General features: G+C 41.4%; 2 protein-coding genes across 3 annotated transcripts in view; both read left to right on the top strand.

Annotated features, from left to right (window-relative positions):
• The window catches only part of CWC27 (CWC27 spliceosome associated cyclophilin), a 114010-nt gene that overhangs the window by 67331 nt on the left and 21383 nt on the right, over positions 1-25296 (top strand). The window contains exons 11-13 of one of the 2 annotated variants that reach the window (XM_034440978.3): positions 1834-1934; positions 15286-15395; positions 17530-17633. In XM_034440978.3, the coding sequence (XP_034296869.1) occupies positions 1834-1934; positions 15286-15395; positions 17530-17633 (315 nt within the window). The remainder of the gene's footprint in view (positions 1-1833; positions 1935-15285; positions 15396-17529; positions 17634-25296) is intronic. The other variant, XM_087885726.1, reaches the window with a different exon arrangement.
• On the top strand, positions 6574-12004 carry LOC148115066 (uncharacterized). Its single transcript, XM_087885725.1, has 2 exons — positions 6574-8935; positions 9953-12004. Exons 1-2 carry the CDS (start codon positions 7289-7291, stop codon positions 11936-11938), a joined length of 3633 nt encoding a protein of 1210 aa, XP_087741851.1. The 5' UTR covers positions 6574-7288; the 3' UTR covers positions 11939-12004.

Below are 25296 nucleotides of genomic sequence, written 5' to 3' on the forward strand. Positions count from 1 at the left end.
TATAAGAGTAAATGTACACTACAGATATGCAAATGTTGTAGTCAGCATTCTAAGAAAGAATGTTGGGAGTGCTGACATTTTGTTGAGATATTGGGACCTCCTCAGAGAAATGCAATTTCAGTGATTTCCTGTGGCTAGGGAGTGAGTGGTTTAAAGTCTATGTCAATAAATCCACAGTACTGTTTCACACCCACAAAGAAAAAGCAATGTTAGCGTGTATATGCAGTCATATGCATGCTTACTCAGAAGAAAATCCCATTTGAGTTGAGTTTGGCTTATTCCCCTAGTAAATACACATAAACCTGCAGCATTAGATTTCCACCCAGCATTTTTTTTTTTTTTTGCCTAGACAGCTTAATGACTTCTATTTTTATTCCTGCAAGTTATTATTTTGGCTCTTTGATAATTAATAAAATATGCCACTGATGTCATCTAAGGATAACATAGCTTCTTATAAGTATTCAGTTTCAAATAAGAAAAGAAATGCAAATCTTTTGTTTAAGTCTCATTTTGTCATTGTTGCTTCTATTTATTAAAATGAAGTTGAATTACCATTATGAAAATTTAGAGCAAATAGCTAGTCAGAGCTAATCCTGGAATGTGCTGTGTTAGCTTAACCCCACAGCACTGACAATGCCCTTTAATGCATCTATTATTTCAGATTTGGCTGCCTTCTCTTGAGTAATGCTCTTTAACTCTATAGTGGTAAATTCTGAATGAATTATCCAGACTGATAATCTCTGGATGTGAGGTCATTAGTTTACCCATAGAAGATCCCAGCATAGAATAGACAATACAGAAGCCTCTCTATTGTATCCAACAAAATACCTGGGATTAACAGGATAGCTTCCCCATCATACCTGTATCCCTTCACTTTATAGCTTCTGTTGATTTTTTAAAATTGACTTTGAATTCTGCTTTTTGTGAGATTTCATAAACTAGTTTGCAGATTCCAATATGTATAAATACTGAGACCTTAGAGAGCTTTCACTAGAAAACAACTCTTAGTATTGGAAAGTAAAAGAGGGAACAGAAGGATTGCCTAGATTGAACATACATACAATTGAAACTAAAAACATGGTAGGTGAAGATGAAGATAAAGATAATAGCAACAGCCACCTGAGATTGCTGTTGCTATTTTTTTATTTGGTGCTAAAAGTTCATTTTTATTTGTATATAATAAAGGCCGACATGCCCTTTTCCTTTGGTTTCCTTAGTAATTACTAGGAAATTTTACTTCTGCAATTTGGTTATTTTTGTAAATGAATTTTGGAATTGGAGTGCCAGACCATTTTGTAAAAATCTTTGAAGCTATTGCAGCCTGTAATCCAAGGTTGTCTTTCTAGGAGCAGATGTAAGATATATTGTACAATATATTCACATATTCCACTTCAAAGTATCCACTGGGAAATACTCATTAGTATGTTTGATGATAATCCTATATTTAAGTAATATGTTAAATAGTCAATTCATAAGGATCAAAATGAAAGAGGTATTCTAATGGTGATTGTAATCTACCAGAACAGTTGCTTGGTTACTTCAATTTAAAAAAGCACCAGAAAAATTTTACTGGCTGGGACTTAGTGAAGTTCAGAACCTTTTATAATGTTCAGTTAAGATGTTTTCTTCAATTAACAGTTCGATTTCCTGTTATATTAGCAGAGTTTCTGCCTATACAACTTTTGAAATTGTGTAGGCTGAAGACAATTGACAGAATCAAATTATGATTATCATGTCTGAATACAGATTTGTCAACTATTAATTTTGTGTCTATTTTCCTCTGACTTAATTTTTTAAAGAAAATTTAATTTGTCTAAACATTTTTCTGTGCAGTGAGGAACTACGAAAGGAAGTTCGCCAGTTGAAACGTGAACTAATAAAGGCAAAGCAAATGAAAGAAAATCCCTCAAAAGTGAAAGAGGATCAATCTGAAGGTAAAAGATGAAGCAAAGTATCACTTCTTGCAATCATATTCTAATAAATAGGATACATTTCCTTATAAAGCATGGTGTTAAGCTATTAAGAAATATTGTTCGACTTCGTTTAAGAAAAACTTTTTCTATATGAGTTAGGTAAACTGAGTTTTGCCTCCCTAGAATCGTAGGTTTCAGCAAACATGTATTAGCAGGGGAAGGGGGGATGAAATTCTGTTACTTAATTAAGTAATGATAGTTACTATAGATGTGACTATGCTTTCAAACCCCCTAGGAGAGCATCACATTCTCATGTAATGTGCGGCTCATTCCTTGCCTGTTATCTTCTTCAACAGTTAAATTGATTCCCAATTTCAATTGCTTAAATATATTTTGCTAATGCAACAACAGGAGACATCAAATATTATGTTCGTTACTCTTTTCTGTTTTTGTTGTTTTATAATACTGCAGCTAAACAATCTGATTTTTAAAAAAAAGAAGAAAAAACCTCATGAATCTAATTTAAATGGTGAGGTTATTGATGGTATTTATACCATCTCTTGAAAATTATGAATACTGTGGTACATTGAAACTTAACAGATGTATTAAAGATATATTTTTGAAGGTCGAATCAGCAATTAGACACAACCTAAGTGGGGGGAAGAGGAAAGCACACATTTTTATTTCATCTGACTTCTTGTTCATCAGCAGCATGCTAGTACAAATAAGCCCAATTGTTTCTACTTTGCTTATTCCTTCATGCAGAAAGTAAAAACAGCAAGCCAGCTTTAGACTAGTTTTTACAGGTTTACAAATTTTGATCTATTGCATCAAGAATATAGATCCTGGATATTATAGTGATAATTATGATAATGTATGTCTTCCTATTTTTGTTTGAGTAAAAAGAAAAAAAAATAAGAATAAGCTCTACACATACTCACAGGGGGAACCTTTACCTTTATGTTCACAGTAAACCTAAAGAAGCCATTACTGTTGTTATTATAGTCTTATGTCTAACATACTGACATTATACAAGTAAACAGTGAAGACTGGCGATCTTGTGCTATAGGAGGCAAGAAAAAAGCAGATGCAGATAGACTATAGTCCAGTGATGGCTAACCTTTTTGCCACTGTGTGCCAAAAGTGGGGGGAGCGCAGGGGGATCACGCATACACATGCCCACACCCATAATTCAATGCCCCCCACACCCCGCCCCCCCACGCATGCGCCTGTGACCCCCCCCCATGCTCACCCTGCTTTTGGCACGTGATGGCACGGTGGGCCTGGTAGGCCCGTTTTTCGCTCTCCCCAGACTCCAGAGGCTTTCTAGGAGCATGGGAAGGGCAAAAACGGCCTTCCCCATACCCCAGAGGCCCTCCGTAGGCCAGAAATGGCCCATTTCCTGGCTTCCGGTGGGCCCAGAAGGCCCGAAAATCAGCTGGCCAGTTTGTGCATGCACGCTGGAGCTGAGGTAGGACAACACTCGCATGCCCACAGATACGGCTCCACGTGCCACAGGTTCGCCATCACGGCTGTAGTCTATCCAATGGAAATGGATACATGAAAAAGATAGAAACAATTCTATCATTTGAATTCTTAAACTAAAAAGAGAAATTTCTGGCAACCAGCGGAAGAGAATGCCCAAAAGCACCGTATTAGATTATAAGAAAGAGAAATACAGAAGGTTTAGTAAAGTACTGGTGGTTCCAGGGTTCATGAGGGATTCTTCTCCAGTTATTTTGGCAATTCAGCTGGAATATCTGTTAACACTGGGCACAAATTCAATAGCACAGCCTTTTCCCATTTATGTACAGTAGTGAGGATATACTTGTTTTATTCTGTTTTTTTCGTAATGGCTTGCCATAAATTAGTCTGAATTGCTTTGTTGACCTGGTTGATCCAAAATATGGTAGATTTATTTGTTTGCTTAGAAACGTCTCTAAATTATATTTCTAAACCATTCTCTTGTGGCTTTGAATATAAGTGTTTGTTTCAAATTAGCATCCAATAAAGCTGAATCCTATACAAATAAAGATTTAAACAAATATTTTATTCCTTAAACAAATGTTCTATTCCTTAGTCAATTCCCTTTTTTGGTGCATTATCAAAACAACATCTCTGTTGTGAATTGCAAAAATGTAGGGTAAAAGCAATTTGAGTTTTGGGAATAAAGGCAAAGAGTAAAATTCAACATTTGTTGAATATTTGTTGAATAGATACAAGAAGCTTGGGATAAACACAGGTCCATTAACCAACAAAAATGTAAAATGAAATAAAAACCTCAAAGGGCAGACTCAATAAACCACAAGGTTTTTTCCTGCCATCCATTTTCTATGTTTCAACAAAATCTGAACAGAACTATCAATATGTTTGAACATTGAGCAACATTTTCAATTACTGTGTTTTCCTAGATTATGTCCATGAAAGGCATGAAATGCTGTCTGAACAATATATAGAAAGATAAAGTCAGATATGTGGTGTCTTTTGGAGATGATCAAAGATAGGTGACAAAGACAGAGGGATCCTGCAATCCTTGTGCACAGTCACTCACGCCCTCGTCACCTCTCGCCTTGACTACTGCAACGCTCTCTACATGGGGCTCCCCTTGAAGAGCACCCGGAGGCTCCAGCTGGTCCAGAATGCAGCAGCGCGGGTAGTGATGGGAGCAACATGGCGCTCCCATGTAACACCGCTCCTGCGCGAGCTGCACTGGCTCCCGGTGGTCTTCCGGGTGCGCTTCAAGGTGTTGGTTATCACCTTTAAAGCGCTCCATGGCATAGGGCCTAGCTATCTCCGAGACCGCCTGCTGCTACCGACGACCTCCCACCGACCCGTGCGCTCCCACAGAGAGGGCCTCCTCAGGGTGCCATCAGCCAAACAATGTAGGCTGGTGGCCCCCAGGGGGAGGGCCTTCTCTGTGGGGGCTCCTACCCTCTGGAATCAGTTGCCCCCGGAGATAAGAAGAATCCAGGACCTCAATGCCTTCCGTCGTTCCCTGAAAACCCATCTTTTTCAACAAGCCGGGTTGGCCTAAGAAGAAATTTTTAAAATTTTAAAATTTTTAAATTCTTTTAATTAGTCTGTGATTCTTAACTTTCGGGCCAAAATTTATATATATTTTTAAATGTTTTAATATTTGTATCCTATGTTTTTTATCTTGGCTGTACACCGCCCTGAGTCCTCAGGGAGAAGGGCGGTATATAAATTGGAAATTAAATTAAATTAAATTAAAATAAATTTTATTAATACTGTTAAAAAAAGCTCGCCTTTTATTTTATGCATGTTTACAACAGTGGCCCCTGGCCACTTTCCTTGGTTTGCACCAAAATCAGAACTGACTTGTTTCTTCAAACACATTCCCTGAAATTTGGGGAAATATTCCATAATCCATTAGAATTGTGGAATAAAAGCACTGCAAAATGCACTTTTATGTTTCCCATATTCATATTATTCATAAGAATGTTTCAATGCTACCTTTAACCGGAACAAAACATTCAGAATAATCTTTGTTAGCTGCAAGACTGTTCGTTATTCATACATTGGATTACTGCAATAATAGCAATATTCATTACTATGGTTAAGTTATAAAATGATAAATATCTGGATGCAAGTCTACTTTCAAGCCGAATAACTGAAATGCTTTCTTATTTTACAGCTTTCTTCCCCAAGCTCTCTTTTTATGGTACAACCATTGTCCTGGTTTAAATGTGCCAATTAATGCATGGAGATGTGTGCAGTTGCATAACCAACTACAAATATTTTACTGTAATCAGATTACTTATTCTTTTCAATTATATAGTTTTATTACTGCACATCCTGATACATTGTCTAAGTTTCTGCCATTTATTCTGCTATTAATTTTGAGTTTTATGAGTCCCTTGACCTCAAAGCTACTGTGATGCACTTTAAAACTAAATATAATGGTATTTTTCCTAACAATCATTGTGTATTATTTCCTTGGGTTTTTTTTTTTAAAGAAAATATTCTTGGGCCAGCAGTAATTTCACATTTTCTTTGTAGAAAAGAATTGGCACTGCTTCACTACTTGTCAACACTGTCCCATTAGATTATTACATATAAAATGTATATGTGAGGAAAACAAGTGTCTGGAGGCAGATCACAATCTGCCTATTAGATGCGAGCATGTAGTTAGTACATGTTCTTACTACTACTTGGTTACCATATTTTGGCCCATCAATAATGTCATTCCTTTGAAATATGTCTGTGTTGTATAGAACACTATTGTATTCTTACCCATAAATCAGAAAGCAATATTGTTAAAAAAAACAATTTTAAATATCTTATGAAGTGCAAATATTTTAAAAGCAACTTTAGTTTCTACATTTCCATAGCAGTTAAGTTAGAGATCAGAACAGCAGAAGCGCAATATTAGGTGTCAAATATTTTTTATATCTAATTTGTAATAGGAGGAGGAAATACACTTCTCATTATTGTGTTCATTTGTGGTTTTTTCAGGTAAAATAACAGGATTTAAGCAGGAAAGCTGTCAGTAGTTATTCCTGAACATTAAAGTACAATAGTCTGTTGCTAAAAAGGCAAGTCCTGAAGGCAGCATCATTCAACAATCTGTAGGGCTAATCATGAACACTAAATAAAAGAGTAATTTAGATTAAGATAAAGTATTACTGAAAGCAGGAATTCTCCTGCAGGGCGCCCACGGCAGTCATGCCTGGGTAGTGACACGGCTGTTATCCAATGACCGAGTCTTCTGGAATCTTTAGCACCGCCCCTTCCTGCTATGATCCAGTTTTTCGACTCGGTCTGTTCCATAAAGTCGTGTCTGTAGCTTCTCCAAAGCCTCTGCAAAAACTTTGTTCTAATTTCACCACCTGGAGTGAGATCGCAATAGCGGAGCTGCCTTTGAAACTGCCGGGTTTCCACCCACGCGCACGAGCTCGCCTAGCTTGCTCCGCCGCGTTGCTGCCCCATTCGGCTTGGAAACGGGGGCCGGAGCGCTCAGCAGCAGCGCCTCTTCTATCGGCCTGGATCGGCGCGCCCTTTGAATTTCCCGCCGATTCGAACAGCTGAGAGGCGCGAGAAGGGATTCCGCGCCGCTTTTGTTCGCCGCTTCGGAGCCGGCTAGCTTCTTATCCCCGGGGCGTTCTCCACCTCAGCGGACAGGCGCGGCTTGCTTTTTCGCGCCTTTTTGACTCAACCAGGCAGCCACCTCGCCTTCCAACAGCGGCATCCAGGTACTGACGGCCCGATCTTCCGCCTGTGGTCCTGGTTAGCGCGAAGTCACATTCCGCGCCTAATAGTTCTCGCGCACAAGCCGTAAGGCTAGCGAGAAGAAGGGTTATTCCCTTGGGGCTTAGAACTCATTGGGCGCCATTTTAAGAGAGATTTGGGACGAGATGGCTGACAGACCCAAATCTAAGGGCAGAGGAAAACGCCGCCAGCAGGAGGACCCTGGGGAGGGTACCTCCACGGGCCACAGAAGCAAGATCAGGGCCCCAGCCCCCCAATCCTCGGCCCCCCATAAATCCTCTGCCAGCTCCAGAGACGAGGACAGGCGCCACAAGGCCATGGAGAAGGCCTTCGAGAGGGCTCATTCCAAGGCTGTTCAAGGCTCCTCTACAGCTCCTCCCTCTGATCACCCTGAACAATCTGGAATTTCTAGGGCCTTGTCTCCTGACAGGTCTGTCCAAGGTGATGTCATAGATACAGCTGAGGTGGCTTCGGTTTTTCCTTCTGACACTGGCCACAACCAAGACCAGGCCCAGTGCTCCCCTGATCCTGTTCAGGTTCCTCCTGCCTCACCTTCTCCTTCTACTGGACCTCAGGTTTCTTTTGGGCCTCACGATTTGCCCCCTGATATGCGGTCATCCCTGGCTGATCTTATCTCGGAAGCCATTCGCCAGGGCATTGCTCAAGGCCTCCAGCAACATCCTGCTCTGGCTCAGGTTTCGGCGGCTCCTAAGAGATCGGATAGGGCCATCTCTCGGTCTCCTGCCCCCCATTCTAATGAGGAATCTGTCGCTGAGGTCTCTGATCACGACTCCGCTAGTCAGGATTCGGTGTCAGAAGAAGGGGAATTGCCTGAGCAAGACCTGTCAGAGGACGAAGGGCTTGAGCCAGACCAGCCAGCCTTTGTGGGCCTCTTCAAGCCCCACATGTTTCGATCTTTACTGTACAAAGCCAAGATCACCACCCGACTCGGCATTGAGACTTCTTCTTCTTCCAACCCTCCTGGGCCAGTTGATCCTACATCTGTCCTTTTTCAGGAACCCAAGGTGCAATCGGATACTATTCCGGCTCCCAAACTTTTTTCGGAAGTCTTAAAACGCCAGTGGTCTTCTCCCAGCACCGGTCCGATTCCTAACAACTTGGACCGTAAGTTCTACAACATGGCTTCAGATTTTTCCGATCTGCTACAAGTTCCAGTTGTCGATACTCCAGTTGTGGCTTTATCTTCTACCTCTCTCCCAACGGGACCTTCGGAGGAATATTTGCGGCCTGAAGAGAAGAAGGCTGAAAGAACCCTCATCAAAGGCCACCAAGCATCAGCTTGGTCCATCCAAGCTTCCTCCGCTGCATCGTTCTTTAACAGGGCCTCTATCCTGTGGTTACGCCAGCTGCAAGAACGTCTTCCGGCTTCCGACCATCGTGCCCATCAAGATATAAATAAAATAATTGCAGCAACCGAGTTCTCCGCAGATGCTACGCTTAATGCGGCCAGATTCTCAGCCAAGGCCATCGGCACTTCCATCACGTCGAGACGCCTCCTATGGCTCCGGAATTGGCAGGCGGACGCCAGGAATAAGTGGCGTCTCGCTTCGTCTCCTTATGCAGCCGACAAGTTATTCGGTTCCCCGCTGGATCCACTGTTAATCGAGACAAAGGACCACCGTAAGATCCTTCCTTCTGCGTCTCGTCGTTCTGAGACCCGACCTCAGGGCTCCTTTCGTCGTTCTTCCTTTCGAGGCTCCGATCCCAACTTCTTCCAGCACCGCTCTCACCGTTCCTTCTCCTCCAGACCTTCACAACCTTCCGGAGACCAGGTCAGACAGGGACCCCGGTTTACATCGAGGTCCTCATATCGTGGCGGGAGGGGTCGCCCCTTTAGAAGGTTCCGCTAGAGATCTACCAGCTTCCTCTATTGGAGGTAGATTATCCCATTTTTCCAACCAGTGGGATTTATCGGTTTCTGACTCCTGGGTCAGGGACACAGTTAAATTAGGCCTTAAGCTCGAATTTCAGTCTCCCCCTCCCAATCACTATTTCCGTTGCCCCGTATCTCTGGACCCTGTTAAAAGGGCTAGGTTTTCTCAGGCCATCCAACATCTTCTCGCCATCAAGGCCATTCAGCCTGTACCTTCCCACGAACGTGGCCGGGGTTTTTACTCCCGCCTATTTTTGGTCCCCAAAACATCAGGGGATTGGAGGGCTATCCTGGATTTAAAATCTCTCAATCGGCACATTAGATACCGCCGTTTTAAAATGCAGTCACTCCACACTATTCTGCTCTGTATTAGGAAGGATGACCTTATGTCCTCCATTGACTTAACGGAGGCCTACCTCCACATCCCCATTTTCCCGGCCCATCGCAAGTACCTCAGGTTTTCGTATAACGGTCAGCATTTTCAATATGCTGCCTTGCCCTTTGGCCTTTCCTCTGCCCCTAGGGTATTTACTAAGGTTATGGCAGCCCTAATGGCCCACATTAGTTCTATCCCCATTCGCATACTTTTTTACTTGGATGACATCCTCATCCTCTCTAAGTCTCTACCTTCGGCCCGAGAGGATGTTGCCTTGGTCGTCTCCACCTTACAAAAGCATGGCTTTTCCATTAATTGGTCCAAGAGCCATCTATCACCTTCTACATCCTTACAACACCTAGGGGCGGTTATTAATTCAACCTCTCTCCAAGTTACCCTGTCACCCGAGCGCCAAGCTAGTCTCTCCGTCATGGCTTCCAAGTTTCGGAGGCGGGGCTCCGCCTCTCTCCTGGATCTCTCTAGCCTCTTGGGTAAGATGGTTTCCACTTACGACATTGTGCCGTGGTCTCGCCTCCACAGCAGGGAGCTGCAGTGGCTGCTTCTTCCTTACCAAAGGCGCTTCACCAACACCTCGGCCTCCAGAATTGTCCTTCCTCCACCGGTTCTAGACTCTCTACGTTGGTGGACGTCGTCGGCCATTTCCCTGGGCTCTTCGTTCGGAGACCAGCACAGGATTGTGGTCACTACAGATGCCAGCCTCTCGGGCTGGGGGGCTCATCTCGACTCGCACCTGGCTCAGGGTCTCTGGTCTCAAGCAGAACGAGCCATGAATATCAACCTTCTAGAATTGCGAGCTATTCGTCTAGCCCTCCTCGAATTCGAGCCTCATGTCCTGGGTCGGGACGTCCTCATCCTGACGGACAATGTCTCGGCCAAGGCTCATGTCAACCGACAAGGGGGGACTCGGTCTCGGTCCCTCATGGCGGAATCTCTTCGGCTGGGGCTCTGGGCGGAGACCCATCTGTCGTCGCTTCGGGCCGAGCACATATCCGGATCTGCCAACACTCAAGCGGACTCTCTCAGTCGCTCCCTCATCGATCCGGCCGAATGGAGCCTGCATCCCCTCCTGTTCGAAGATCTGTGCACCCGGTTCGGCCTCCCGTCAGTGGACCTGTTTGCGGCCCCCGGCAACCAGCAGCTTCCCCGCTTCTTCTCTCGGTTTCCATGTCAGGGAGCGGAGGCGGTGGATGCACTCCGAAGTCCTTGGCCGCAGAATCAACTGCTCTACGCTTTTCCTCCTCTACCCCTAATTTCCAAGGTCGTGCGAAAGATCGTAGCGGAGCGAGCGGAGATTCTCCTTTTGGCCCCACATTGGCCTCGCCAACCGTGGTTTGCCGATCTTCTGGGCCTGTCAGTAACTCCCCACTGGAGGATTCCCGACGATCGGATAACGCTCCACCAAGGCCCCCTGCTCCATCCGGATCCCCGGTCCTACCAACTGACCGCATGGCGGCTGAGCGGCTCCTCTTAGCGAAGGCCCAGGTTCCCCCGGACGCTATTCCCATCATCCAGGCCGCCCGCCGTCCATCGACGCTCCGGATCTACGGCTCCACCTGGCGCGTGTTTTCATCCTGGTGTCACAAGAAGGGGATCTCTCCTATGGACGTGACTATCCCTCATCTGCTGGACTTCCTTCACCAGGGCTACATTGCGGGTCTAGCTCCTAACACCCTACGGAGACAGGTGGCCGCCTTATCATCAATTCTGTCATGTTCGTCCTCCTCGCCCATTTCTGCTGATCCTCTCATTCGATCCTTTTTGAGAGGTGCTACCAATCTCCGTCCTCCCACGGTTCACCGGTTCCCTTCTTGGGATCTGAACAAAGTTCTTAGTGCCTTAACGGGTCCTCCGTTTGAACCCTTACGGGAAGTTGGTCTGAAGTTTTTGTCGTTCAAAGTTTCGTTCCTGGTTGCAGTAACCTCCGCTAGGCGGATTTCTGAACTCGCTGCTCTGTCAGTCCGCTCTGACCTCTGCATTTTCCATACAGACAGGGTAGTTCTTCGCCTCGACCCTGCATTTGTGCCAAAGATCAACACCATTTTTCACCGGTCGCAAGAGCTTACACTTCCTAACTTCTGCCCTTCCCCTCGCCGTCCCCAGGAGTTCCTATGGCATAAGCTGGATGTCCGCAGGGCTCTCAAAATCTATGTGGCTCGTACGGCCACTTTCCGGAGGTCAGAGGCCCTCTTCCTCTCCTTTCAACCTGCAACTATGGGTTCCCGTGTCTCCTCTGTTACCATTGGACGGTGGATCAGAGCTACCATTGCGCTGGCCTACGAGGCACAGTCGCTGCCGGTACCTCCGAATATTACGGCTCACTCTACACGGAGCGCCTCCACCTCCGCTGCCTGGTCCACGCAGGCGCCTTTGGACGAGATTTGCCGGGCCGCTACTTGGTCGTCTGTCTCTCCTTTCATTCGGCACTACCGCCTGGATGTCTACGCCTCGGCAGACGCAGCATTCGGCAGGAGAGTTCTGCAGCAGGTCCGGCCTCTCCCTCCCTAGGAGACATCATGCTTTGGTATGTCCCAGGCATGACTGCCGTGGGCGCCCTGCAGGAGAATGGGCGTTGTACTTACCTGATACGCCTCTTCTCTGTCCTGGCGCCCACGGCAGTCAGCCCCACCCGTTCCGGCCGTCCCTGGGTTCCGGGGGTGGGAATTTGTTACCTTTTTAATTTGTTTCTACAGACACTCCGGTCTTCTGGACAGCCTCGCCTCAAAACTGGATCATAGCAGGAAGGGGCGGTGCTAAAGATTCCAGAAGACTCGGTCATTGGATAACAGCCGTGTCACTACCCAGGCATGACTGCCGTGGGCGCCAGGACAGAGAAGAGGCGTATCAGGTAAGTACAACGCCCAATCTCATCTTGCAGATAAAGGAAGAAGAAAGCATTTGTTTCTTATCTGTATGATCTAGTGCTAGTTTTAATGTAACCATGTGATTTCCTGTTAAGTACTTATCACCCTTTTTAAATGAATTGCATTATATTACAATTTTATTTTTCTTACTTTTTAAAATTTAGTTCCTAAATTTTGTGTGTGTATTATTGAACAATGACCTGTAGGGTGAACTGGGTTATAGAATTTTATCTTAAATATAGTCATCATTTAGGGGACTCTTATTCAACCTTTAAGGTCTTTGCATATTGTCACATTCGTTTTGTTTGTACTAATACTATCTAGCTGACAGACATCCTCAAACTCTTGTTACGATCTTTTCTTGTTTAGTGACTCCAATTTGATAATTTCTGCTAACTGGCTGGAGAAGGGAACATTCTATCTGCTGCTCAGAAATTATTGCTTGGGGGAAAATATGTAGACTATTTTCTCTAATTAGTCAAAACAACCTCTATTTAAGACAGAAAAGAAAAAAACGATTCAGCTAAAAAACCAAGAACAATTTCATAGCACAAGAACAAATTCATTGAAACATTTGTCAATACTTCTTTAAATAAAAGTGCTTTTGAGGTTCATGAAAAATTAGCAAGTAGAGCATATACAGAAATAGATGATGGATTCTAAAAACTTCATAAGCGGAATGTACTTCAATTTGGATTCAGGCCTATTTTAGGATAGAAACACATTTGGAAGCAAAAGTTGGCCTGTTAGATCAACATCATTGACTGACTAGCTGTGTTTTAAAAAATTTCTATACTGTCTACGAATTTGTACTCAACTCAGACAATCTGTTCCACAGTTTGGCTGTTTGGTGAAGTTTTGGTGAAGTGTATCTAGTCCTCAAGTTTCCCTTTCCTGTTGAAGTCTTATCTAAAGATCGTTTTCTCTTTAAGATACATTAATAATTTAGTTTATTCAGCATGGAGCTTAGTTATGTAGCATGAGGTTATATATTCTGCAATATTAGGACTGTTGGTGAGTCAACAGCGGGTCAGAGCTGCTGCAGGACAAAGATGACAGTTGCTCTTTAAAAATTATGATTTAAATCAAGTTGATTTAAATCAAGCCTTTTTACTACTGATTTAAATAATTATTTAAATCGTGATTTAAATCGACTTGATTTAAATCAAATCCACCCCGAAAGTAGGGCAAAGAAATATTGCCTAGGGAACTCAGCCTGCAGCTACATAATAGACAGAGCTCAGAAGGGACCCTCCCTGAGAAGGGACCTTCTCAGACTATAAAGAAAATAGTAGGAGATTGTACTTTCAGATTTGCAAGATTCTGTTAATGTAGATAATATAATACAATATTATACTTTATTATATTAGCCACAGCTGGCTGTGTTTCTTCTTTGGCTTATCTGGGAGAATGTGTGTGTGTGTGTGTGCCTATGTGCACATGTGCCTGCCTGCCTTATATTTTTTGCCACCAAAAGAGTCATCAGGTCTTATTTTCGGGCGGGGGGGCTCACTTGCGGGCATCGCCTCCCCCCCGGCCTCCTTTTCACTGTCAGAGGCCTTCAGGAACTTCTGCTGCCAGCAAGGCTTTCATTAAGTCCTCTGCAACCGATAACAGAGCTCCGGATCGATCCGGAGCTCTGTTATCAGCTACAAAGGCCTTCAGGAATGCCTTGTTGGCTGCAGAAGAAATGGGCCAGCAAGGCAGGTGTCGGAGTGTGCAAGGCCTGGATGCAACTGTCCAAAGATAAGTAGTAGGGCAGCTCCATCCCCACCCTAGCTTAATTTTTACCCATGCACCCTGGAGTGGGCGGGGTCTTAATTAGGGCTTATTTTGGGAAGTAGGGCTTATATTGGACACAAATGTAAAAATCAAGCTAGAACTTACTTTTGGGGTAGGTCGTATTTTCGGGGAAACACGGTATTATCCACAGAATATTGATGGTTACATGATTCTAGAAATTCTAAATCAATAATGACTGTTCTACACTGATTACAGGCATTTGTTAATTGCCTGGATTTCAGTTTGTCAAACTGGAGTCTTCTGAATAAACTTGCATAAGGTTTCACTGTTAAATAAGTTAATATTTTATAAGATGTGTATGTCTGTGGAGATTCTCAGTCATCCAGGTCATGGTTGTCCCAAAAGTGCTTTTTCAAAAGCCAGCTAGACTTTATTTTTGGGTTTGAAGTGGATCTGTATATTGTGTTGGTTGAAAATCCTCCTGAGCTTTTCCGATATTCCTGCAACATATGGAATGAATAAGCTCAGGAGGATTTTCAACCAACACCATATACACTAAGGCAGAAGCTTGTCCACCCCAAGAATAAAACACCCAGACTCAAACTGAGCAATGTGATATATGCAGTTCAGTGCTATGAGACATGTACAGATCTGTGCATTGGAGAAACAAAACAACCTTCATAAACGCATGGCACAACATAGGAGATCAAACCCATCAGGACAAGATTCAGCAGTCTATCTGCATTTGAAAAACAAAGGTCATTCTTTTGAAGGCAACAAAGACCATATTCTGGACAGGGAGGACTGCTGTTTTGAAAGAGGGATCAAAGAGGCCATCTATTAAGATTGAATAGCCCTCTCTCAACAGAAGGGGAGAGATCTGATACCACCTATCTCCTATTTACAATACAATCCTTTCAGCAGTTCCAAGAAGGTTTCACGCCCATTTGCATTATTCAGGTGGCCCTGAGGGCACAGATAAACCTTCAAGTGGCCTCAACGACTTTCAGAAAGAATGCAAATGAGCAGATCACTGCAAGGAATATAAATACTATAATCCTCCACCATTTGGTCAGACCTGAAGAAGCTTCTTGGATAAGAAGCTAAACATCTTCAAGAAAAAAGTCCAGTTGCCTTTTGAAAAAGCACTTTTGGGATTAAGATGTATATGTGAAATGAGTAATGTAAATTTAAGTATCACAATTATTTTTGAATAAAATGTGTGTTTTCTTTTGTTTCTAAATGGAGAAGAGGAAGCTGCTCCAAATAGCATTGTTGCAGAATATCTTGAAGAAAAGAAGAAATATGAGGAATTGAGAAAGCATCAGCCAAAGAAAGGAACCTCTCGTGAAGAACAAGTAAGTGTCATATTTACTCAAAAAGAAAAAAGACTTTAATTTAATACCATCTTTCACCTGCAAAACAAGATTAGACAGAACCAAATAATCTAACTCCATTTCTACATTCACAGAAATATCTAAGGCAAGTCTGTTATTCTACATTATAAAGGAGGGAGAGAGAGGAGCTTAGTTTTATTTCATCTTTTTCTTTACAATTTAATTTGTGCGCTGAATGCTTACATTAATTTTAAATCATATTAATAAATCTATGATCTTGACACCATAGCAGAATAGTGAAAGTAGAAGCCTGGAATTATTTGTTATACTTTTTAAACATTATACCGCATCTTCACAGAGCTATATTCAAAACTTGTTTTACAGCTAGTGAAAGTGTTTTAGTAGATGTCTACCTCTTTCAAAGCCCACTCTAATGATTGCTGGTTCATAAACTCAAGTTCAGTTCCTTCTTTTTGGATGTGTTTTGTTTGTGGTGATAAATTATCTTTCAGTGACAGACACAGTCACTGTCATCTCTGCAATGGTAAGGGGCACCTTCTGAATACATGAGGCCTTGCTAGCAATATTTCAATAGGCAAATATATGAAAATGTCTTTTCTTAGTTACAGTTATACTTTGCAACTTACTTGTACCTGATTCAGCACGTGCTGCTGTTTATAGAGGAGAATATTTTATCAGACTAATAAGCCATTGGCAAACTCTCTCTGTTGTATGTCCAACTTCCATGATATAGATACAGTCTCCAACAGCCACTGAATCCTCTGTGGATTTTCTGTAGTATGTTGAACAGATGCAGGTGTATATAGTAGTTAAATCCTACATATTGCATCTTTGTACACTTAATATGATAGTCCTTGGCTGCCTTGTCACCAAGTACCAGCTGCATTTCTTTTAAGATTTTTGCACATTGATAGCGATCACCAAGAAAACAAGGTGCTATTTATTTTTATTTTTAACATTTCACTATTTTGTCAGTTAAGTGATATGCCAGTCTTTTAGGAATTGAGCAGGAAGGGAGGGATTTCTCACTGGGGAGATTAGTAATGTCACACTAAAGTCATTCCGCCAATGCTATTCATTTTTTTCTGACAATATGTGACCACAGAGTATTTTAAATAATTGCAGTGAATAGGCTCCTTACCATTAATACCTGTATACATTGATTGAATGAAATGATTATTTCTTTTGGAACATAAGTTGTGAAATCAGATGTTCCCTAGCAACACAATTCAATGGGCAAATAATTCTGCAATAAATGAAAATTTTTGTATGGGAACATTAAAGATGTGTACAAACATAAGCTATACCTTACAGTATGTTTGTATTGTAGGGTATAGCTTACAATATAAATAGAATATAGCGGATAGCTGTATGGCAGTATAGCCAATGAAGAACTAGAATGTTCATTGGAACTACATTCATTGAAGAATAATAGACAAAAATTTATTTGATAAAATAAGTACATTAAAAAATATAGTTCAGAGTTTTTTTTCCACAAAATACAACACTTTACAAATCCTATATTGTGAACACTAATACTGTGTAAAGCACAATGTCTGTAGAGATTCTGAGTCATCCAGAATCAGGTCATGGTTTTTCCAAAGGTGCTTTTTTAAAAAGGCAACTTGACTTGTTTTGTTTTTCCTTGAAAATGTTTCACTTCTCATCCAAGAAGCTTGTTCAGTTCTGACTGAATGAATGGTGGAGAATGGAAGGATTTATATTCCTCATCTGGTCCTCAGTTGAGGCCACTTGGAGGTTTATGTGTGTCCTCAGGGTCACTTGAATAGTGCAAATGGGTGTGGAACCTTCTTGGAACTGCTGAAAGGACTGTGTTGTAAACAGGAAATTTGTGGTGTTGTATGCCTCTCCCTCTGTTGAGAGAGGGCTGTTCAATCTTAATGTAGATGACCTCTTTGACCCCTCTTTCAAACCTGGTTATATAAATTATATATAATTATATAAATATAAATCCTTCCATTCTTCATTATTGTTAGAACTAAAGAAGCTTCTTGGATGAGAAACAAAATATTTTCAAGGAAGAACAAAGAAAATCCAGTTGCCTTTTGAAAAAGCACCTTTGTGTAAGACAGAGTGTATTGGGCATGTGTTAAGCCTCATGTTTTAATTCCAGACACTGGCGTTACTGGATCGATTCAAATCAAAGCTAAACCAAGCAATATCAGAAACACCTGAAGATGAAGTACCTGAACCTGAAGTGGAGAATGATGAAGGATGGTGAGAAACTTATGAATTCAAAATAACCTGAAGTACAAAATACAGAATAGAAAATATTTTCATAGTTTTATCTTCAGGATTTTAATTTTCTCTTCCTAATAACTCTAACCTAATTATAAACAAATTTGTTTTATGCAAGGATATTTTTTTCCTTAACAAAGAGAAAAACTCCTCTGGTAAGGGATAGATTCAGGGGTGAAATGCTCCCGGTTCAGACCAGATTGCTCGATCCAGTAGCGATGGCGGTGGGTGCTTCAGAGAACCGGTAGCAAAAATCCCTGCGCCCCCCCCCCCCACCATGCCCAGCTGAGCCGCATGATCATCAGAGGCTTCTTTTTTTCTTTTTTTTTAAAGCATTTTTTCTATAACCTCTTCTGCTGCAAAAATGCTTTTAAAAGTAAAAAAAAAAAGCCTCTGATGATCGTGTGGCTCAGCTGGGATCGTCAGAGGCTTTTCAAAGCATTTTTTTCTGCAACCTCTTCGGCTAAAGAGGTTGTAGAAAAAAATGCTTTGAAAAATAATAAAAGAAAAAGGTGGCCACGCCCACCCAGTCATATTACCCCTCCCATGCCACGCCCACAAAACCAGTAGTAACAAATTTTACATTTCACCCCTGGATAGATTTCATCTCTACCTCCACTCTCAATAAACCTAAATAAGATTGCCATTTCCTTACTACAATTCCTTACTAGTGTAGAAAAAACTAACTTTCCTGCATCAGAACTAGCGAAGCTTATAAGCAAGTTTACCCTTCATCCACCCTAACTGTTACAAACTTAATCACACAAATTGAATGATAGGATTAAAATCTATCCTCTCCAGTGGACTCCAGCAGAAACCAGGAGACTGTGAATTCTAGTCCTTGCTTAGGCATGAAGCCGTCTAGGTGACTTGTGCTAGTCATTTTTTTTCAGCCTAGAAAGCAGTGGCAAGCCAGTTCTGGCAAACCAAGAAAACAGGAGTCAAGACTAGTACAACCCCCCCTCCCACATACACAAACACATATATAAAAAACCCACTACCAGTAACAATAGCACCTCCCCCCCTTCCAGATAAAATTGTGTATATCAGACCATGGTTTATTTTCAAGAATATAGTAAGCCTAAAAGAGGACAGGGAATCCTTTTCTGTTTGAGAGACACAATGCATTATAGGAAATATTATGGGAGTCAGGAGTGCTTCCCATCAATGGGTGAGATCATTGCTTTTTATTCTGTTAGTCTCTTTAAAAAAACCTCCCTCACACACACAATCATGCACCACCCATTTAGTCAATTCTCTTTCTGGCTTTTTTTGTTTGTTTGTTTGTTTCATGACCATTGCTGATTTCTGAACGAGTGCACAAGAGGAAGAAGAAAACAGACAGAGCAAGGATTCTTACCATGGGCACGTTCATTTAGCAACATATTGATCCTAGGGCTTAATCAGAGTTAGCCTACTGCTGAGAATATGCACACAAATAAAAGTTTATTTTGTATACTCTAGATTAAGTTGCTTCTTCTTGGATTGTGTCTTTTGGAATTTCACTAACCTAAAAACTATAACAAGCATGAAGAATTTTTTGGTTGAGAGATTGGTTTGGGAAGAAAAAAATATTTTTGGATTCAAATTGTTTTTTTTCCCCTCTTCAGTGCCCTTAACTAGGTTGAGTGGCTGGATCCAATTGTGGCAACTTCGAAGGAATTTTTAGTGTAGACTTCCAACCCACTCCTCAAAAACTACAGCAGTGTGCTTTGAGATGATTTACTGAAAGTGTGTGTGTCTGTGTGTGTGACTGAGTGAGAGAGAGAGAGAGAGAATGAGAGAGAGAGAGAGATGCATAAATTATATGATTGTAAACCATTTTGTAGGGTATGGTTGCTGCTTTTATGGAAAGTGAAATCAAGCCAGCAGGCCTTGCACAACTGTCAGGGTATGTTATCTGAAATAAAATGATTGCCTGTAAGACATTCTTTTGTGTCCACATGAGTGGCCACACATTGAGGTATAATTTTCATTTTCTGTCAAGATAGAAGCCATTACCAATTTGTTATATTTTCTTTTATTTGGCAATCTTCTCTTTCTGCATTTTTGGCTGAATTGTCCTGTTGGCATAGAATACAGCAGACATTTGGGTACTTTTCAGACGTATTTGACTTCTCTGTGCAAAAACATTTTTTTAAATATTACAACTCTACTGTAAACTGTGTATGGCGTTTGATAATTACTACCAGACATTACTATTTTACGAGGCATTTGAGGAAGCATTGTTAAAAGATCTAAAGCAAATTTGATAGGGTAAAGTTTCATTCTAAAGCTTAAAATCTCTTATTAGGACATACCGCTGTCATCTGAAACTCAACAGTGCTTCTGTCTGCTTCATGGCGCTCTCGTCTCCTTATAACAGCTATATAATGTAAAATGCATATAAAACACAGGTCATAAATGCCAATGTGACATTTGCAGGACTGTTGATGGAGCCCGGTGAAAACCTATATGACCCTCTGCTACATGAGACATCTGGATTTGGCACAGCAATGGCATTTGCATCATTTACTCAGCATTTCTTGGCACTGGCTGACACTGAGGTGTCTAATGCTGATAAACAGCAGCTAGTTTCATGACCATTATTAACAAGGTGCTCCTGACACCTTCGGGTTTCATTCATATTTTTTTTTTATGTTTATAGCTTCAGTTATCCTCTTTTAACATAGAGAGTTGCTTAATTTCTCAAAGAATTTTTAATGAAGGCATTTGCTCATTCATTGCTGCTCAGCACATTTCCTGAACGAGTATTGATTTGAGAGCATTACATACAGATATAGGGACCTTGGAATCCTATTGGACGATCACTTAAACATGGGCCAGCAGTGTGCAGCAACAGCCAAAAGAGGTAATACGATCTGTGGTTGTATAAACAGAGACATAGAATCAAAATCACATGAAGTATTAGCACCGCTTTATAAATCCTTAGTAAGATCACACCTGGAATACTGCATCCAGTTTTTGGTCACCACATTACAAAAAAGTTGTAGAGATTTTGGGGGGGAAAGTGCAAAGAAGATTATTAAAGGTCTGGAGAGAAAAACATACAAAGAGCGGTTGCAGCAGGGGTGAAATGCTACCAGTTCGCTCCGGTTCGGGCAAACCGGTCGTCATAAAAACTACCAGTTCAGGCGACCGGTAGCAAAAAATGCTTTAAAAAGTTTTTTTTAAAAAAAAGGTTCCAACGATCACAGCTGTGCTGCGCGATCATCACAACCTTTTTTTACTTTTTTAAAACATTTTTTTACTACCGGTTCGGGTGAATAGATAGTAAAAAATGCTTTAAAAAGTTTTTTTAAAAATGTTGGCCACACCCACTCAGTCACATGACCCCTCCCCCCACCAAGCCACGCCCACAGAACCGATAGCAAAAAAAATTGCGTTTCACCACTGCGTTGCAGGAATTGGATATGGTTAAGTCTAGAGAAGAAGGACTAGGGATGACATGATAGCAGTATTCCAGTGTTTGACCACAAAGAAGAAGGGGTCAACTTATTTTCCAAAAGCACCAGAAGGCAAGGCAAGAAACAATGGATGGAAACTAATCAAGGAGAGAAGCAATTTGGGATTAAGGAGAAACTTCCGAACAGAGAGGACAACTGGAGCAGCTTGCCTTCAGAAATTGTGGGTACTGGAGATTTTTAAGAAAACACTGGACAGCTACCTATCTGAAATGGCATAGGGTCTCCTGCTTGAGCATGAGGTTGGACTAGAAAACCTCTGAGATCCCTTCTAGCTCAATTCTGATTGATTGCATGATTCCAGTAATACAAGATGCAATAGAAAGGGGACAAGACTAAACTGCTTTCTGCTTCATATTTGTTTTCTGTTAATAGTGGAAAGACGGAGAACCATTTCTTTCCTTTTTAGGAAAAAGCTATTGCCATTCTGAAATGCTATGCATGTTGCAAGGCATATGCCTTGATTATGTCCAGCACAAGAGACCTGAATTTGTACAGCTGAGCTGTGCCTCGGTGATGAGACTTCCTTAATACATTCTGTGGGACCAAATCACAATCCAGGAATACCATTAAGAGGTGACATCCCTCCCTCTTATACCAGAGGGTTAAAATGGAATCACTTTATTATACTCTCCTCCTTTCAAGCTTAAATCATGCGTCGCTAATTGTCGCATTCTTTTTCCAAAGTTCTCTCTACTCATCTTGTAGCAACAGTGACCTCAGAAGGAAGATAGAACACACATGCATGTACATCCCTGCCTCTCACTATCATCAAATACATTGCCCACATTCACAATGCTAAGTCAGGATTTTGAGCCATGTTTGTTAAAGAAACGATGAAGGCCTGATTTGTATGCAATGTTAAGGCAGTATAGACAAGGCCATACGCCACAATATGCCCAAAAGAAGCAGTATTTGGCTTAGTTCAATGGATGAACCCAGTCACTGTGCACATGTGTATGTGAGATAAAGAGGAAGTAGAGCAGCGGTTTTCAACCTGGGGGTCGCAACCCCTTTGGGGGTCGAACGGCCATTTCACAGGAGTCGCCAAAGTCCTCTCTTGTCCCCCCCACGCCTTCACTCACCCTCACTCTCTGCTCTGTTGGATCGCCGGCCGTTCGCTTACCCCGCCCATTCCCAATCTATTGCTGCCTCCTCAGTCCCAGCTGATGGCTAGAGGGAAAAAACTTTAAATTCTTGCCGTGGGGCTTCAAAGGACCGCCCTATAGCCAGTGGTGGGATTCTGCCGGTTCCGCCCTGCCCCTTGCCCCGCCCCTCCACACCACTATTTATTGCCAATAAATAGTGGTGGGCGAGGGGCGGGCGAGTCAGCAATTTAACAAACGGTTCGGTGTTTTTTTGTAATTTTATTGGCTCGCGGAGCTTCAGCATAGGCAAATTAGCCCTTGATTAGATCGGCTCCCGACTCTCAGCTGATTTGCTCTCAGCTGTTTTGCTCAGGGCTCTGCTGCTTGCTGGAGCAGATTTTTTTTGCCCTAGCTATGCTGAAAAACGAAACTGAAACTGTTTTGCTGTTGCTGCAACGTTGGAAAAATAGGCAGGCAGATTTCTTTTCTTTTTCCTCACCAAAAAAGGTAGGTGCAAACAATGGGAAATTTAGGGAAAAAGAGGAGAGTTCAAGATTTTAAAACACAAAAGAAAAAAGCTCTATTTAACTAGGGAATTGTAATAATTGAGATACTATTAATTGTATATTTCTGAAAGCAGAAATGGTTAAGTTGTGGTTTGGAGGAATATATGGGGGAAATTATTTGGTTTATTATTATTGGTAAATATAATTAATTGATTTGTAAGAAATTGGATTGCATGGAAATAATTGGAATATTCATGTTCATATTGATTAATATACAAAAAAGGTAGTTATTTAACTAATTGATTTATATTAAAATGTTGAATTTATATTAAACAACTGTAATACATAATTAACCAATGTGAGAATGGATATAAAAATATATGACAATGGGAAGGGGTATAATATAGAATAGAAGGGAAAAATTGAATTTGATTAAGATTAGAGATGAGGATGAAGGGTAATATTGGTTTTTTTATAAAAATAGATGAGGAATAAATATGGCAAAAAGGAAATATAGAAATTGTAAATTTAATTGAAATGACTAAACACTGTTTAAATTTGTGAACCGGCCAAATACTCTGTTCAAAGAAAATACATTGTATGTTTGTATGTGTGTTTCTAATTATTGCTATTTATTCATATTTGTTCTCTTTTATTCTTTAAAGTTTAACAATTCATTCTTTATCTTAATATCTTTATATTTGTTTGAGGTTGGCTTTCTTCCCTTTCATCTTTTTTATTGTACAGCAATCTTTCTCCTCAAACCTACCACCTCTCTCTTTTCTTTCCTTCTTACTTTCTCTTCCTCCCCCTCTTCTTCTCCTCCCTACTGAAAAAGTTATTTCTGACTGGTCCTCGCACTTTTGATCAGTCCTTGAACTTACGACTGTCCTCACATTTTACGTTTTTGCCCTATCTTGTCACCATGGTGAAGAGAAGCAGTTGTGAAATGAGTGACATGGTTGTTAAGAATGCTACAATGGGCATAAATGATGACCAGTCATAAGTGCAAAGACTGGTCAGAAGTGCGAGGACCTGTCAGAAATCACTTTTTTCAGCCCTCTGGGTAGTCCTTTTGTGCATATGGACTACTCAGAGGGCTGAAAAAGTTATTTTTGACTGGGCCTCGCACTTTTGACCAGTCCTCGAACTTACGACTGTCCTCACATTTTACGTTTTTGCCCTATCTTGTCACCATGGTGAAGAGAAGCAGTTGTGAAATGAGTGACACAGTTGTTAAGAAAGCTGCACGGGCATAAATGTGAGGATGGTCATAAGTGTAAGGACCAGTCAAAAGTGCGAGGACCTGTCAGAAATGACTTTTTTCAGCCCTCTGAGTAGTCCCTATACACATAGCCATGGCCACCCGGTCACATGACCAGCTAGCCACGCCCACACAGTCACATGACCTCCAAGCAACGCCCACAAAATAAGCCACGCCCACAGAACCGGTAATAAAAAAATTTAGAACCCACCCCTAGTTGGGGGTCACCACAACATGAGGAACTGTATTAAAGGGTCGCGGCATTAGGAAGGTTGAGAACCACTGAAGTAGAGGAAAGATATGTGGGCCCCTTTTTGCATGTCAGTTTTCACATCAAATCAGACTACTTCTGGGATATGAGCTGGGGCAAAAAGACATGCCTTGGTAGCTGCAGATTCCTGCTTCTGCTTTGACTATGTTTAGCAGAACTATATAACTATAAAGAGTTTAGAAATTTTACAGATCAGAAAGGTCCAGATTTAATATATTCCAGACTGGCAAAATAAGATACACAATTGTCTGGTACGTATATGGAATGAGAATGTATATTTTTTTTTAAAAAAAAGTTGCAAATGAAGATACATTTATTAATCCAAAATATCCTGATTTGCTAGGTTGAGACTCATGGGATGAAGAATGTTGGGAAGTTTTTCACAATAAATGAAACAAGGTCATGCAGCAGGAAATAGATACCAGTTTTTCTTCTTTCTCCATTATAGGGAGAGAACCCACCTTTTAACCAGCATATTTTCACCTCAATTTGGCAGCTTCACACAATTGATTTAGTTCTTGTCTGCTAGATGATTGAACATTTTTGATTATGAGGATTTAAATTTCTGTTTGGATCAAGATTAAGTTCGTTTGAGAGACTGTTATATAAACATATTCCACTCTGGAAGTGATTAAGCCAGGAGTTATAAAACCATGCACAACTTGATGTTTAAAAGCATTTTCTGGCTTTTCTCATAGTGCATAGTATCAAGTTGTTCAAATATCTGCATTCCAAACTTAGATGTGCTTGATTGTTGAACATATCCTAAATCATTTACATGCTAAACAACCTGCTGCTGATTAGAATAAAATTTTCCAAGGATTCACAAATGCTCTTATAATTACAAAGTAAACTTTTAAAAGCCTGCCTTGATATTGTATTGTCAACTCTGATAGTAACTTTGTCAGTGTCAATGAAGAGTATTGTTTGGATCTTCAAAACATAAGGCATGATTTGCAATGAAATACTTGGTTGCATTACTCAAGCAATTAGTACATTGACAATTTTTATTTTGATCTCCCTAGCATACAAGCATCACAAAATAAGCT

Source organism: Pantherophis guttatus, chromosome 2, assembly GCF_059756535.1.
Source record: "Pantherophis guttatus breed Tessera chromosome 2, ASM5975653v1, whole genome shotgun sequence".
Taxonomy (NCBI): domain Eukaryota; kingdom Metazoa; phylum Chordata; class Lepidosauria; order Squamata; family Colubridae; genus Pantherophis; species Pantherophis guttatus.